The sequence below is a fragment of the Nelusetta ayraudi genome, unplaced genomic scaffold, assembly GCF_046127955.1.
Source record: "Nelusetta ayraudi isolate G7.1 ecotype Tasmania unplaced genomic scaffold, CSIRO-AGI_Nayr_v1 ptg000007l, whole genome shotgun sequence".
NCBI classification, from domain to species: Eukaryota; Metazoa; Chordata; class Actinopteri; order Tetraodontiformes; family Monacanthidae; genus Nelusetta; species Nelusetta ayraudi.
The window spans coordinates 6,046,965-6,063,978 of record NW_027466057.1 but is presented as its reverse complement, the minus strand read 5'-3'; the positions used below and the strand labels follow the sequence as shown (position 1 = coordinate 6,063,978).

General features: G+C 44.9%; 1 protein-coding gene across 4 annotated transcripts; it reads left to right on the top strand.

Annotated features, from left to right (window-relative positions):
* Positions 1-385: 385 nt before the first annotated feature.
* On the top strand, positions 386-15,633 carry slc35f4 (solute carrier family 35 member F4). Of its 4 annotated transcripts, none has more exons than XM_076018168.1 (8): positions 386-789; positions 12,091-12,230; positions 12,369-12,391; positions 12,721-12,940; positions 13,044-13,169; positions 13,250-13,442; positions 13,546-13,635; positions 14,893-15,633. In XM_076018168.1, the coding sequence occupies exons 1-8, from the start codon at positions 555-557 to the stop codon at positions 15,132-15,134; spliced, it is 1,269 nt and encodes a 422-aa protein (XP_075874283.1). In that variant the 5' UTR covers positions 386-554; the 3' UTR covers positions 15,135-15,633. The 4 variants fall into 4 exon arrangements, with proteins under 4 accessions (XP_075874283.1, XP_075874282.1, XP_075874284.1 ...); XM_076018169.1 differs by having other exon boundaries at positions 387-789; positions 12,372-12,391; XM_076018167.1 differs by having other exon boundaries at positions 12,091-12,391.
* The last annotated feature ends 1,381 nt before the right edge of the window (positions 15,634-17,014 follow it).

Sequence of the window (17,014 nt, the reverse complement as noted above, 5' to 3'; positions counted from 1 at the left end):
AAGCAAATATCTTTCCCCACATTACACATTGATTTTGCGTATTAACAGATAAAATATATATCAAACAAAATCAGCACGACATGCTCAAATCATAAACATAAGCAAAACTTCTTACAGAAAACATTGCCATTACTCTCTCATATACTTTATGTGTCACCCAGGTGTGTCTGCTGACTAACACTGAGGTAGAATGAAAACACAAGGAACACCCATTGTATTGAAGCTAAACTGATGTGTCCTGCCGTGTTTGTAAATGCTGGGTCCTCTGCTCCTCGCTGCTGCGCCGAGTCTCTCCTCCTCCTCCTCCTCGTTCCATTAATTGCATTTGAATGTGGCGGTGATGACACGCCCCCTAGCGTCTCATCTCCGCAAGCTCCAAGAGTTTGGTAACCTTGCTCTGCGTCCGGGAGCATCACTGAAGGAATGTGAGTGTTGAGGCTTGGATGTCGTCCTCTTGTTGCTCATTGTCGATGCAGCCCCGGCGGTTTCACGCACGGTGATCGGAGCGCACCTCCGCACCCAGCGCACCTCTGCTCAACTCGGACCTATTTACCATGATTAGCCACGACGGCGTCCTGGAGAGCGAAGAGCAGTCCGGCAGTCGGCCGGAGTCCCTGAAGAAGATGCACTTGCCTGGCAAGACGTCGCCGACCGGTGACGGCTGCGGCGGTGGTGCGTTCGTGGACAGTAGCCCCAAAGTGACGGCCAACGGGGTGCACGATATAGAGGACCGCATCCTGAGGATCACCGGCTACTACGGCTACAACCCGGGTTATTCAAGTCACAGAAGTGAGTAAATAAAAACAACGTAAAACAAAGTCTCGAAAATAAGGTCGGGCGATTATTGAGTGCGACACGTGCGATGCGAAAAATAATTAATGAGAACGATGACAAATAAAATGACTCGTCGAAACTAATCTGCCAAGTTGATTTTGTACTCGCACAAAGGAGCCCGTGCATGTAAATCAGTGCAAGGTACTGTGTGGGTGAGGGGAGGGAAGGTGGAACCGTCTGTCCCTGCAAATTACTTTCCACATATATTTCAAATGAATTGGTGCCAGAATCCATTATTGCAGCAGAGGGTAATTGCGTCTTAATTGGAGTTATTTTAGAGCAGCACGATGTCAGTCACAGTCAGAACCGGCTGGGGAAGCAGGGTGCTGAGCCGTCCCATCCATCTCAAGGAGAAGAGGGGGGAAGACAAGGGGAGAGAGAGCGAGAGGAATCTAACATTGGTCAGCTGTGTAATTGCAGAGTGTAATGCACAAATAATGCAGGCGTCTTAAAATTCCCCATAATTCAAAGTTAATCACGCAGAGTTGCAAACACCCAGGTTGGTGAAATGCCACTCCAGGCAACCGTGTTAATGTCCAACCACAATATTTCCCAGATGGCTAATACAGCAACTCTGCCTCCAAGACATGCAGATATTGCCGGCAACATTCCCCTGGCGTGATGCAGCAGAGATTCCAAACAGACTCCCCCATAATTTTCATTTTGTCTGTTTGGTTTTGCTCGCTGGAGGTACACTCTGATTCCTGCTGACACAGAGACAATGGCTGAGGTTTGGAGGAGGGAGAGGATGTTGCACTATAAATTCAGTGGATCTTTTTTTTTTTTTTTTTTTTTTTTTTTTTAAAGAAAGAAAGAACAAAAAAGGAAAGTCTCCGCCTTCAAACTCTTTTTAGTTTAGTTTTTTTGATGGTGCCAGTGGGAATGTATCGGGGACAGAGAACAGCCACTGCAATGCTCCGTGCACGGCCAGCTAGTGATTCTACAAATGGATTTATGGTAATGAGGGAACGTGTGCAGATACGGATTTCACCAGGTCCGCAGCAGGAGTCGCAGGATCTTACCTCCTTTCTTCCACAATGGCCTGTTTTTCATTGTGTTGGCGCACACAGTGGTCGCTGCAGGTTGAGACACACTGGCACATTTCCTGAACGGCCCTGCAGACGTGTTGTATGGCCACTGACTGACTGTGCAAGCCTCTTATGTTGGTGGCGCAATCATACCCAAATGAGGAAGACTGATCACGCAATCTCCCTAATGTCTCCCTCCGGCTGTTACATAAAAGTCCAATTTAGGGTTACACGTCCGGAACAGAGCGCTGCAGCTAATGTTGTGACATTCCTTCTCAAACCTGCCACTCCGCCCTTTAACTCTGTGACACGTTGCGTTTCTCTGAGTTGAGCCGTACATTCACTTTCAAAGAAAATGCGCAGATGCACACATATGGGCCTGGTTCGGCCCGCTGCGCCTCCAGATTGGGTTCTTTTGGATGAGATGAAAGCACCTCAGTTAGAAAAGAGATTGTCCCTCATGACGTAGCTCCTGTTTATTGCCGGCAACAGATGAGGAGCAATCAGGCGTTTTAGATTGAAAATCTAAACCGTAGAATTTGCATATGCCACAAGTGTCAGCTGCATGAAGTGGAAAGCTTATTGTGTTCAGGAGCCACATAAAAACGAGCGACTGTGTGATAATGGGAAAAGATGTTTGACTCAATGAGGCAAATGAAAATCTCTAACGCTGTGTCGCCTTTTTGTACTCAACAGCAACAACTTCCATACATAATAAGGGAACTGGTAAAATCCTGAAAGATATTTGCACATTTTGTCGCTCATGTTGGTGACACCAACGGCAACACAAAACACAAGAAAAAAAAAAGAAGAGGCCGAGTCCACCTCCTAAAATCAGTTGGTGAGCAGGTTTTAACGCAACCTGTATATACTGTGTTTGGAGCTTTCTGGAAAACTATGATTATTATTGAACAACAGACATAAACTCATTTTCAATTTTGGCTTATTTCTCATATTTAAAACCAAAAGCAGCACCCCCTCGCATATCCCAGCCTGCTGCCTTCTGTAAAACAACCACTGTCCAAGACATGGCTGCGGCTCATTAACGGTCCTCAGAGTGCCTAATACTGGTCCACTGAGGCGCCATTAAATGACCATTTTTAAAAAAAAAAAAAGAAAAGAAATGACATCAAGGGAAGGATTGTGACAGAAAAAATATTCGGAGCTCTGTCTGAGCTTCTTTAATATGACTAGAAAATGAAAAACCAAACATCTCAGTTCAAACACTGCACGTCAACTGCCGGCTCTGTTTATATAAGACCTTGACAAATCATGACACTTTTTTTCTGTCAGGTTTTGTTCCCTTATTTTAGTTTTGCTCGGTGGCCTTCAACTATTTCAGAATCAGACGTCTTGCTTTGTCCTTGCGTGGCCCGCAGAGAAAGAGGGAAAGCGAGCTGGTGTTTCTCCTGTGAGATGCAGACGGAGGTGTGAGGAGCAGGTGTGGATTGTAGTGGCATCCGTTACGAGCCTAAATAGGCCGGTGTGACTGCGAGCTGGAGGGGTTATTGGATTTGAGAGACATTTTGCCATGTCTTTAATAAAATATGCCATCTGCAGCCCTGTGTTTTTCCATCTATCCATCAACTGATTTTTTCTTTTTTTTTTTTTGCGGGCGCGCGCCAGAGTCAACAGAAGGTATTCCTCAGGGCAGCGTACTTGTCACCCAGTTCCCTGCATGTGCAACTATTAATCATGCAGTCGCTGGTGCTGTCACTGTGGAGAATTGAGAGTGAAGTGTTCATGTGTGCCCCCGTCCCGCACGTCTCTTCTAGGGAAAATGTAAATGCGCAGCGCGCCACTGTTTTGATTTGATTTGTTTTCATGTTTGTGGACTCTAAGATAAAAAAAAATAATAATTAATTAATCAAACAAATAAAAACAACAAGTCTTCTAATTTGTTGGGCATCATGTAAGACAAAGGAGATTTTAAAGAGAACAGAAGGCTCGCCCTGCCAAGCCTGCGGGGTGATGATATATTTAGGAAAATTCTGTCGCCAGTTTAATTTTGCCACTTGCCATCTGTGTTGAATTAGAGGATGCCTCTAAGGGGGATGGTGCACTACATTTGGTGACAGGGATGCATTACATACAAAACAAAGGGGGATGATATAATATGTCTGTGCTTTCTTTTGCATCACTCTGGAAAAAATAGCGGCGGTGCGACAGTTTTGAAATGGAACTTTTCAGGGAGAAACAAACAGAACATAATAGCGCTTCGGCTCGGCTTCCGCAGGTAAATAAGAACAATTGTGCGCGCTGTGAATGCCTACTCAGCATGTCCAGGAAATAACCGAGTTGGCCGGCCCTGTTTAAAATAACTTAGGAAAGCGTGTTATGCTCTCACGCTCCCGGCTGAGTTAACAGGTACGGTGCAGAGGGAGATGATGGGTAGTTGTTGTGGCAGTCCTGCTTTATGCAGTTCCTGCGGCGTTCACACGCAGGTACTCGGAGCAAATGTAAGAAGGAAGGATGAAAAAAAACTACACAAGCATGCATTAGAAAGCCTCATGTTTTTAGATGTTTTGTTGCTCAGTAGTTGGAAATCTGCAAGTAAGATTGGCTCACTTCACACTTGCAGCATTTGGTGTATCTCCTTTCCCTGCTCTTTTCACCCATCTCTGACCAGTGTGGCCAACAGGGAAATCTTTCACTCTCCTACTCAGACACTGACGCAAACATTCTGTACATGCGTGTGCTTATTTTGGACCGTCCCGTTCCCATGCCTGCTCTCTCGGTGCTATTTTTAACCACCCCTGCCGTCGAATGGGATATGAGTTTTGCCTGAGCGACTCCTGGAGCGCTGTTACTCTCACACGCTCTTGGGGAACGAGTAGAAACGGCCGGCAGGTAATGAGTGCAGTGTTTTCCACGGGGGTTACATAAGTGCTAATCCATTTTCATACCAATGCGGCAATGGTCAAATATGTTTTATTACTCTGCGTCAGGCGACTGCGACTGAGTATTTCCGCCAGCCGCTTTGCACCGTGGTGGAATATGTTTCCTTGTGTGAAATTTCCTGCCATGCAGAGTAATGTTGCATAACAGAAGTGCAGAGTGTGTCACGGTGCTCAGAATGGCCCTTTCCATCTTGCCCTGCACAGCACTGGTATTGCCAGCAGCCTAACAGCGTCACCCTGTGGCAGCTCAATGGAACAACATGAACTGCTCCCCCGGCTCCACACCCCATCCCACACACGCACGCGTTTGGTAATTACTGTGTATTAAATGCTTCTGCCATTTTTATAGTATCTTTCAAAGATCCTCTTTTGTTAATGAGACATTCCCTCTTTCTGTTTAAGGCAAAATAATCCTCAAATCAGAAAAATGTAGAAAAACTGAAATCGGCCAAACTGACACTGTGTGCAGCCCTCCTCATTTGGATGTTTTGGGTTTGTTTTGTTTGATGTACACATATTTAGAGGTATTTATCATTTATGTCTTTATAAATCCTAGCATCGCTGAAGCCACCTAAAAGTCATCAGTGATGACAGGAATTAAAGATGCGTTGCCTGGCTGTATGATAATGATTTTGTGCCTCCAGTGGAAAGAATGAATTAGAAAGTCCCAGGTTATGGATAAATCACTTTACCATTTTATTTTCTCTAGCGATATCTATCTTTATCTTGTAGAAAAACAAAGAGGGACTGAAAACCAAGTGTTTTTACAGGAGATTGTAGGGGGGTGGGGAATATGCTATAGAAGTATAGATTGTGTGATAATTACTCAAGCAAGGTTGTTCCACTGGAGGTCTGGTCTCAATAATACAAATCTGAAATTACCATTTTAAAAATAGGAATGATATGGGCCCTTTAAGACTTTATTTTAGTGTGCCTATACCCTATGGATTAACTCATGCTAAGACATGAACTAGTTTTTAATTTGCACAAAGCAAAGATTTTCCATATAGTTTCTGAACTATTTCCTGGAGTAGTACTGTAGTGTTATAGCTGTGGTACATTCTCAACATACATAAAAAAAAAAAAAAAGCAGTATTTTAATAATTTCCATAATGACAGCACAGTGAAAACATGTCTACATTTAAAACTCATATATTTAGATATATTTAGTATAAATATGGCACCCTATTAGTTATTTCAACCACGCTTTCTCCAAATGGGGTTTCTGTCAGTGCTCCATTTACTTTGACAAGATGAAGACAGATGTTAGGCGTGTGCCCCTTCCTGGCTCTGTGTTACGTTCACCACCAGGTGTCCTCATCTTTCTTCTGTTTAGCATAGGCGAGACCCATTGTAGCCCACTGAGGTAAAACATACCTTACAGTCAGCACTTTGCTCGTCACAGCTAAAATAAGCAGTTGATCAGATTCATCCTCTGTATTTTGTCGGGCCCTGTTCTCTCTCCCAGTTCCTGGTGAGAGAGGGCCCATAACAAAAGAGACATCTACCATGAACTGGAGAGCCATGGGTTGATCTGAATGACAAAAGGCCCTGAATCGGCTCAGTGTGTCAGCACACAGGAGCCCCGCTGTTGCTATGGTGGTAAAGAGTGAGAAGCTGTCATATGTTGCTTTGATGCAGGTTGTAATGATGCAAGTGTGTCATACACACGCAATTTCCTTTGTCTTTTTATACTAATAATAACTCATTATAATGCCATGACTCTTGGTTTTCATTAGGCCCTTTGCTGGACTTGTTTCAGCTCGTTCTTTTCCTCCCAGACCTCTCACAACTAAGTATTAAACACAACAACAAACTATACCGACATTTAGAAAACATTGACATGTTTTGTCTTCCTGCTCTACCGTAGCCTTCACATATTAGGAAAGTAACAGCAACAAAGTGGTCTTTGTAGGGCAAAACAAGAAGTGTAAATTAGACAAGACTGCCAAAGTGAATTGTGCACAGATGTTTTACCACACGCTGGTCATCAATCACAAAATAATATTAATCTTGTCTTCAGGTTACTGTTGTGGTTTGAAATTTGTCAAATCTTACAAGCGAAGCAACTAACTCGCAACGCTGAAGAAGATTAACGTCAATTTAGATGCCTGGACAGATTAGAAATGTGCTTCACTCCACTGTAAGTGGTCGGTGTAATATTCCAAAGTGAGCCTCCTCTTCCTGTAGCATCCCCCTTGCAGGTACAGTATTCTGTAATCTGCTAGCGAGTAGCATCCTGCGCTGTGCTGAGTGGAGACTTTTTCTGTCCCCTCGCTGTCTGGCTGTTGGCTCTGCACATCAGCAAAGCTACTTTTAGTTTAATCCTCCTTGTCTTGGGGGATCCACACACATAGCTCACCCCCTGCTTACACATTTGTTCCAGAAGTGGTTGCATCACGCACCTCATGCAAAATAATGCCCGCAATTTAATCTGGCCTCAGTCTCACAACAGCAATGAAAAGCTTTTGCACTGCAATATAAAGAACTAACTAGTCTCTCTCCTACACTTTTGTCGGTCTTGAAATCCTCATTCAAAGATCTCTGGTCCTCGTACGTGGGCCCACAACACATCTTCCATGAATGGCCAAAAGATAAGTGTGCTGTGTTTGGCAGCTTGACAAAGAATGCACAAAGAAGAAGCACTCTGATCTGATGTGCTCTCAGTGGAAGAGCCAGAACTTTAGCTGATGAGCATTGGAGAGTGGAGAGATAAAGAACAGGAAGGAAGAGGCCCGAGGTGATATTGATGTAATGACAGATATCCATGACTGCGGAATACAGCTTGTTCCCTTTCCTAAGAAAACAACGTAGACAAATGGACACTTACTGCAGTGCTTGTTGACACAGACTTTTTATTCCCTATCTCCGATCGTTGCGTTACTGTTTGTGCTTTTCTTACTATTGATTCTACCAGTAAGGGCGTAAGCACTGAATTGCAAGCCTTATGCACAGATTATATTACAGCCTGCAAGGCCTCGTGGGTATGACTGCACACCGTGGACACCGATATATGGTATATCAAAGTCCATTAAACGTTCACACTGATGAACCACAGTCAGGGATAGGATGATGAAGGGCTTTCCTTGAGATGGAAACACCTGACCACAACTCCAAGGTTGAATGACCCAACCCAGGATATTCCCATCCTGGCTACAGATGAGAAGCTCTGTCTTTTTTTAATCAAAAGTTTTAAAATCAATAATGACGGTTTAAATATTTATAGTAAAATATATGGCAAAAAAAGACCCAGCCAAGTGTATTTACAGTTGAGCAATAAACCACAGCGTCGCCTGCATTAGCTAATTAGTCTCAGGTGTCTTTAATCTGCTTTTCTTTCAGTGCTTGTGTGACTATCGGCTTAATTGTATTCCTGCTGATGACTTTACAGTATTACTCAGTCTTACCAACTAAACCTTCTCAAAAAGCTGAGCGTGCATTAGAACAAGAACAAACAACAGTTTAGCACTTGGATTACTTTTTTGTTCATTTGATGCACTGATAACTTCAGTGGATGTTCTGCAAATGGTTACAGAACTCTTTTTTTCCCCAATGGGCCAAATTGGTTAATAATAAAAGTGACAGGATAAAGATTTATGTTTCAAACAGTGGTTGAAGACGTGTGCAAAAAAGAGAGAAAAGGACAGAGGACAAGAATATAGAAAGAGAGCTAAGGGTGAGGAGAGCTTGTTCAGGTAGCACAGAAACAGGAGGAGGAGGAGGAGGATGGGGAAGAGGAAGGGGCAGCAGCCAACGCAGCATAATTAGCCGGGGGCTGCTTGGTTACCTTCCAAACAAAGCTGCTGATTTGTCGAGCAAAGGAAGAGGTGGGGAGAAGGGAGCGAGTGAGACCGAAAGAAAGGAGGAGGCGGAGGACGGCGAGAGATGATGGGAGTGATTGCACCATGCCACACACACTTGAAGCTCAGTCTCCCTGGGAGACAGCGGCAACGCTGGATAGAGGCATGACAGTGCAACAGTAGAGTCTCCACTCCGGCTCAACCCCCCACTGAGCTCTCACCGCCGAGCCGGGCCACCGTCCAGACATACGGCGAGACTGGAGGACAGAGGGGGTGGAACGTAGAAGAAGGAGCAGGAGTGACGGGAGGCGCCGGCGGACACGGAGTCGCAACTGCGGAAGCTCGGGAAGACGACGGGAGCGCTGACAGGGATCAATCAAGGGAGGAGGCGGCCAATCAGAAGTGTGAGGAGGGAGCCGCCGAGTCGGGACTTTGAGGATGGACGGAGTGAGCAGGAGGAGCTGCTGAGTGAGCAGCGGCAGCATCCGGGGCACGCACACATTCGCACACACAAACAAACACACACTCTTCCCTGGGAAGGACAGTGTCTCGTGTCCCCAGTGGAGGATGAAGAAGCACTCAGCCCGAGTGGCTCCTCTCAGCTCGTACAGCACTCAGGTCCTGACCTGTCCCATCTCTGAAGGTAAACTGAGCGAATCAGGGAGGTTGAAGACACTTTTTTTTCTAAACTGTGCTATGTTTGTGTGTATTTCTGTGTGTGTGTGCGTGTGTGTACGATCACACAAAATGGGCCGTAAAGTGTTGAAAGTCACGTTATTTTTAAGGGCTGCGCTGTTCAATTATCGGCTATTCAGTGCATTGCTTGAAACAGGACTTCCTTGTAGTTTTGTTTTGTTTTGTTTTTGTCCTGTGCTGAATGGATGCTTGCACCATCCATTCAGCCGTTTTGGCCCAGATTCCTCATCTAACCGAGCAGCATCGTCGCAACCCCGCGGTGCGTCTTCTGACCTAATTCAGAAAACAAACCAAAAAAAATCACTTGAATCTATATGGGCCGTTGGAGACTGCAAACATGTCGGCCCGCGTGCTACATATTGGATTGAGCGGTGGCTCATCCATCAATGCCACCAGTGTGCACCGTCAGTAGCGGGTATAAAACACTGAATGGATTGAAATGTGAGGTCGTGGTCCGAGCACTGCGTCACGCAGAGTGGATGGACCCCGCTAACGGCTGCCAGCAGCCGATGCAGGGCCGTGATTTCTCTAATGTAATGGCCTGGTGTCACTCCCTGGTACTTTCCCGTCCCAGCCAAAGTGCGTGCGCGTGAAGCATTCAGAGTAGGAAGCAGTAAGATTTGAACCTTTTGGCTTCGATATGTACTTCTGTGTCGTTAAATTTAATCCCTAGCTGTAAATTCTTCAGATATTTAAAGGGTGGTTAAAGTGATGTAGATGACAATGAGGAAGAACTTCCATTTGTGTGCTCTGGCCCTGGCCGTTTTCTATCTTCTGCGCAACTTTTCAGCACAAAGCAGGGGGGAAAAAAACAATTCAACGATGACACGCTGTTATGAAAATGCTACAGAGCTGCATTTACAGTGTGAGGGCGGGGAGTTTAAAGTTATAACACCACCGCCGCACCTTTGCAGCGGATCAGTGTGTAGTGGCTCTTACCTCAGGGCACAAGCGCCTGCATCCAACGCTCAGAGCTCCGGGTTGGGTTGTCAGCGCTGCGAAACGTGAACCGTTTCAGCCGGGTGGGCGAGAGTAGGCACGGGGAAGAACAAAAGGAGCATAAAAGAGAGAGAGAAGCTTCCCTCTCTGGCAGGAATCTCAGAAGTCCTCTTTCCAGTTTGCAAGCAGCAGGCTCATTAGGATGATTAGGAATCCCTGCTGCGACAGGGCTTAATTGGAGAAATCCCTCGATGATCCTGTCGAAAAGAAGCTGTATCAGTGATGAATTGCAGGCCGGGATGAAGAACGACATTGTTAAGGTGGAATGGTTTTATCCGAGAAGTGAGGAAGGAGTGGATTTCAGCAAAGTCACGTAGTTTCTTGTCATGACATGAAACAACACGGGTTTTCTTGTACTCTTTGGATCCCTCTGAGGTTTCCTCACGACTCTCTTGCTGTAGTCGCTGAAGTGCGGAGGGAAATATTACTTCTAAAGTGTAGTGTGTCAGGGTGGAGGAGGATGTTTCAAGCACACTAAACTATCCAAGGGATTTCTATTCTGCCTTTTACTTCTTTTTGTTTTGATGAAAGATACAGCAGAAAAAATTACCGGTTATTTGCAGATGTCTCAGTACCCATCTACAGAATAAAATAATGCCCACAGCCCATGCAAGCTACAAAACAGCTGATGAAAGCCTGTTGAATCTCTGTTAGAAAAAAACCCACCTGTGTCTGCAGAAGTAAAGTCCACTTATGATGGGATTTGTTCTCGAAAAAAGGGTGTCCCGTTTCGCGAGGCGTAGATTGCAACCACTACTCCCTGTTACTCAGTGCCAAGGGCCAAGGGGTGACAATGAGAAATGGGCTTGGGCCAAAAAGTCAGTGCGCACAGGGCCACAGTGTCTGCAGCCGTGATGGCGAAGCTCACATGCTGAGCATGCAAAGACCGCACAGGCGGCAGCAGACATCCCGGGCATGTCATCTTTTATTCCTGCCCTTCTGTAAACTGATCACACTGTATAGCCGTTGAAAGTCTTCTGTCTGTTTATCTATCTATGATCTATCTATTAGAAAATTATAGATGTTGTTAATTACACGCTCTAAATTTTTCCTGACCAGGAATGCGGAAAAAAAAAAAAAAAAAAAAGAATTGCCAAGGTTGATGTGACTTTCTTGGTGAATGTCAAGTGCTTGTTTTTACTCTTGCTGTCAAGGCATCGGGTGTCAGTGCACACTAGGCTACGGTGGGTATACAGTATGTGCTGCATCATGGGGTACTGAAGCTATTCATGACATGCTAACCAAACACATTTTAACAATGCCACCTTATGCTGATGACGCTGATCAAGTTATTTGATATCCACATGCATGAATAGAAGCACAATGCAAGCTTTGATCTATGTGTCTAATAAATGTGTTTTTGATAAGATGGGTCTTACTCGAACCTTTAACATGAAGTCTTTTCTTTGTGTCTACTCCAAACATACAACCACCAGAATGTTATGGACAGACAAACGCTACTGGTAGATTTACAACAAAAGAATTCATGCCAGATTACAATTCGCAGCTCGAAATTGAGAATTAATCTGGATTAGTACAGGGAGCATTTCATTCCAGGGGCCAGTGCCAACAGATGTTGACAAAACTGCCTCTGTGCACAATTGAACTGGCGTGTGATGCAGGAAGGGCGTCGTTTAAACTGCAAAGATGACAGGGAAAAAACTGGGAAAGGGAATAAAGGATTCCCCTCTTGGTGCTGGTTTGGTTCCACATCAATGGCAGTGATCTTCAGTGTTTCAAACTGAGGCTATTGGGCTCTATTCTTCATAGGACTATTAAAAAAAGAAGAAAAAAAAATTCATTTTCTTTTTTTCTCTGCCTGTCCCCCTTCAGGAGAGGACGGCTCTGAGTCTCATGCAGAGACGCCAGGCAGCGAGACCAGCAGAGAGAGCCACTCCTATCAGACATTTACCAACACGGCTCTGAAGGTGCTGGGTGGTCTGCTGATGGTGCTGTGCATCTCCTCCTCCTGGGTGGGTACCACTCAGGTGGTTAAGCTGACCTTCCAGTCCTTCTCCTGTCCCTTTTTCATCTCCTGGTTCAGTAGTAACTGGAACATCCTCTTTTTCCCCATCTACTACTCCGGACACGTTGTTCTCACACGGGAGAAGCAGACCCCCATACAAAAATTCAGGTAAAGTCTCAGCGAAATTATATTTGTACCCGGTGGAGCGGTGCTTCGGAAACAACGGTCCGTTTAATAACAGAGCATTAACACTCTTACTGTATGTTGCTCTGGCGCAGATTGTGAAGCTTATGCCTGAATCTATCGCGGTGAGATTATGTTTCCAACAGCAAATTAACCATTCTACTGTGGCAGAGACGCTAGCACTCCCCACAGGGCCTTATTCTCTGTTTCAGTGGAACAAGTTTTAATCACATGAGGGTTCAAGAGGGGGGAAAAAAAGACAGCGTCAGTACCAGTGTCACTTCCCGTCCCCGTCGGTTTGTTCTTCCGAACAGGGAGTGCAGCAGGCTCTTCGGGGAGGACGGCATGACTCTCAAACTTTTTGTGAAGAGGACGGCGCCCTTCTCAATCCTGTGGACGCTGACCAACTACTTGTACCTCCTGGCCTTGAAGAAGCTGACCGCCACAGACGTGTCGGCCCTCTACTGCTGCCACAAGGCCTTTGTCTTTCTCCTGTCCTGGATCGTTCTCAAGGATCGCTTCATGGGTGTCCGGGTCTGTTGTGCAGCACTGTTTGATGGAGATTTTATTAAAATAAATAAATAAATAGAAATCTTGCACTGATACTGAGTCACTGATGGCACTGAATCTCTCTCAGATTGTAGCTGCCATAATGGCCATCACAGGCATCGTCATGATGGCCTACGCTGATGGTTTCCATGGCGATTCCTTTGTGGGCGTGGCACTGGCTGTGGGCTCTGCCTCAACATCGGCTCTCTACAAGGTGAGAGCCGCCACGGCCATTTCAGGTCAACCCTGTTTGTTTTTGTGTTCAAACAAACTTGGGTCTCTCCCGCCTCTCAGGTTTTGTTCAAGATGTTCCTGGGCAGCGCCAACCTCGGAGAAGTGGCCCACTTCCTTTCAACCATGGGGTTCTTCAATCTTATCTTCATCTCCTGCGTGCCCCTCATTCTCTATTTCACCAAGGTGGAGCACTGGGGCTCTCTGTCATCACTGCCCTGGGGATACATGTGTGGACTGGCAGGACTGTGGCTGGGTGAGACTGCACACAGGAGGACGACGGTCGCAGCAAATCTTTCAAATGCTACCGTTTACACCTTTGATTGTTTTCTAATTTGCGTCTTAAATCTCTCTTCCAGTGTTCAACATCTTGGTCCATGTGGGTGTGGTGCTAACATACCCCATCCTCATCTCCATAGGGACGCTGCTCAGTGTGCCAGGCAATGCAGGTTAGCTCTCTCATAGCCCATATTGCAAGCAAGCTGTATTATGCTACACAACTGACGGTCATTTGAAATTCCTGCAAAGCACTGCAAAAAAAGATACATTTTTAATGTGCAACATGTTGAATGTATACGCATTCTTATATTTTATACCTACTTTTATACTTTTTGTTGGTGGGAGGGTCATCCTAATGGCTCATAGAAAAGAGTTTGTGGGTTCAATTCCAACCCAGGGCCTCTCTGTGTGAAGTTCTCTGTGTTGTTTATCCTGTGCTCCTGTGTGAGGGTTCTCTCCAGGTATTTTGGCTTCCTCCCACAGTCCAGAGGCACGTACGTTAGAGTGATTGGCAACTCCAATTTTAAGGCTAGTGAATGGGATCCCGGAACAAAGAGAGAGAGGAGTCAGACAACAGGCTGGTGGGATGAAAAAAAGTATTTTAAGGATTTAAGCGTCCAACTAAAAATCACTGCAGGATTTTTACTGCACAACTCGCTGGGAAAATAAATCCCAAACTAGCAAAAAATGAAACTGCAATACCTAAACGAGGCACAGACAGGAACACAGTTTACTAAGGGGCACACGAGGAACACTCTGGAGCACGGAGAAAAGCAAAAATAGTTTAAATGTAGATAGGCTGCAGGTGTATCTCGTCAACCGCTGTAGCAGACTCAAACTGCACCCCCTCTGACTCAACTGACTACAACACAACACAGAGAGAGTTAGGAGTCTGGGCTGCAAACCCATCTTCACTCTAAACTGGGAGAGGCTCCAGGCACCCCATGACCCTGACTGCAGGCTAAAGGGTGATGAATGGATTATTTTAGGAGAGGGGGCATAAGAATAGATGCTACATTGACTGTGGTTGCATCATGAGGGATCAGCACCATTAAGGGCCACTTTAGCAGAGTGACAGCGCAGCAAATCTGCCAGTTTGGTCCTGAGCAGCCAATCACCAATGTGACTAAACAGCCTCTGTGACTATTCTCTCACTCAGGGAGGATCAGGTTGCTGATGCAAAACTAAATGCACGCAGACACGTTTTTTTTTTCCTTTAAGCATGATGGACTGTGCGAAGGTCAGTGGGTTACAACACACTGTCCCAACACAAGGGGATGAGTGCTCACGCTGATAATAAGCCGCATTTATTTTACCAATCCCCTTCAGCTGCAGTGATTTATCTAACTTTCTGTCATTGATTTGATTAATTAATGAGTTTTAACTTACCCCCCTCGCCCCGTCACCTCCTTCTTCTCACACCACAGCCATAGACGTTTTGAAACATGAGGTGATCTTCAGCGTGGTGCGTCTTGCAGCCACCTGCATCATCTGCCTGGGCTTCCTGCTCCTCCTGCTGCCCGAGGAGTGGGACTCGGTCACACTGCGCTTCCTGGCCAACATCGCAGACAAGAAGACCGAAGAGCACGGCGAGGAGCTCACCGAGTCCAGCGTTAACACCCGAAGCCGCAGTCGGGCAAACGGCACCGTCTCCATCCCACTGGCGTAACGTGGCCGAGCTCTCTTGAATACCTTTTTGTTCAAGCTCCCATCGCCCACCTGGAAGGTCAGGCAGGGTGCTCGGTCCAGATGGACTTGTTATCAGGATGACAGCAACAGTATTGTCTTGAACTTTGAGCAGGAGCTGCACCTGGATCTTCACTGCTCCAACTGCAGAAGGGGAAACTGTGAACATTTACTGATCTTGCAAATTTCAAAGGGTGTTAATTATTTCGTCTGCCACGCTCAGCCCTGTTCCTCGCACGCACCCGCACCAAGAGCTGTGCGTCCTCCCCTGACCTGCTCTGTGGACTGTATTCTGTGAATATAAATATTGGCAGGGCGAGTTTGGCTCAATCTTATACGTATTTATCTTATTTATTTAAAGCTGTATCAATAAGAGCATTATTTTAAGTCTTATTGAATAGTATTATATAAAGAATGGCCATAATATATAATATGCTTCATGTACAGGCTCTTTTTGTTTTCTAATAAAAGCTCAAAATTCAGTTGTGTTGTGTGTGTTTTTTTTTTTTTTAGTTAAACGTAAGTCCACATGTACAGATTGTTGGTTGTTAAATACTGTGTTATTTAAACAGTATGAGCAAAGAGAACAATATTTAACTGCAGCAGCCTTGCAGAATTATGTTATGTATAATGCATGGTTATTTGTTGAATTCAGATTTCTTAGCTGTCACTTCACACACACACACACACACACACACACACACACACACACACACACACACACACACACACACACACACACACACACACACACACACTGTATATTAATGTAATGGAGGCATGGGACTGGAAATGAAATAACCCAGAGGAATATATATATATTTTTGCCAGTAGAGCACAACATGTCATAACAACTTTCCGTTATGTTGCAGTGGGTGGAAGAGATCAGTCAAAGCAGTTTTGCAGCAATGATGAAAGAGCTCCCTGTATAACTTTGGCAATATATCTCTATCATTCTATGTTGATGATGAGACACAGAGACAAAAGACATGGCAGTGTGGAAAGAGCACTCCCAAGGGTCTTTACAGTGCTATTATGGTTGTCAGTTTACAGTTAAACCTAATGAAGCGTTTTTTTAAAGGTGACAGTTACAGCTGAAGCGTCCCAGTGGTATTTCAACATATAGCATGAAATGAATACTTAAGTGGAAGAATTAGAAATGTTCATATTGTATTCCAGGAAAAGCTGGAAGGTCTTATAGTACAAATTGTGGCGGGATGCATGGTTTTTTTGGGATACTTGAACTTCACTGAAATATTGATTGAATATTAAATATTGGCAACAAGAAATAAAATTTACTGTGCTGCTCTACAAAAACAAAATTAGATGATTAGATACAGACTTATTCATCCAAATATTTCTATATATTGTAAAACACGCCCATGATAATTTCCAGACATTAAACATTCAAAACACAAAGGCCGACAAACTACATCGACTAAAGTGAACAGTTATATGAAATTTAAATTGACATGATCTCCACAAGAAGTTGGTAAAACCAGGCTAGATAATGTTTAAATGAAGTTGGTCTCTTTTCCTTCAGTGGCGGCTTAATGCGCACCCACGGAAGGACATATTTCAGTTATCCATTTTCTAAAAGAACCTTTCCACCATCACCCATCTGGATGCTCCAGTGCAGAAAGGGTGCAAGGAAGTTCCATCAAGCATTAACGTAAGAGTTACAAAGTAACCTGTGGGGAGGGTTGCCATAGAAACCTCCACAGCTCATTATGATGAGAAAGACAAGTATGAAGGCAGGATTTTGAAGTGCACACCTACTCTATCAACCACTACTAAAAGTGTTGGCTCTTGCGTTTTTGTTTTTAGCATCAGAAAAGGATGGAGGAAAAATATTGAGGTCGC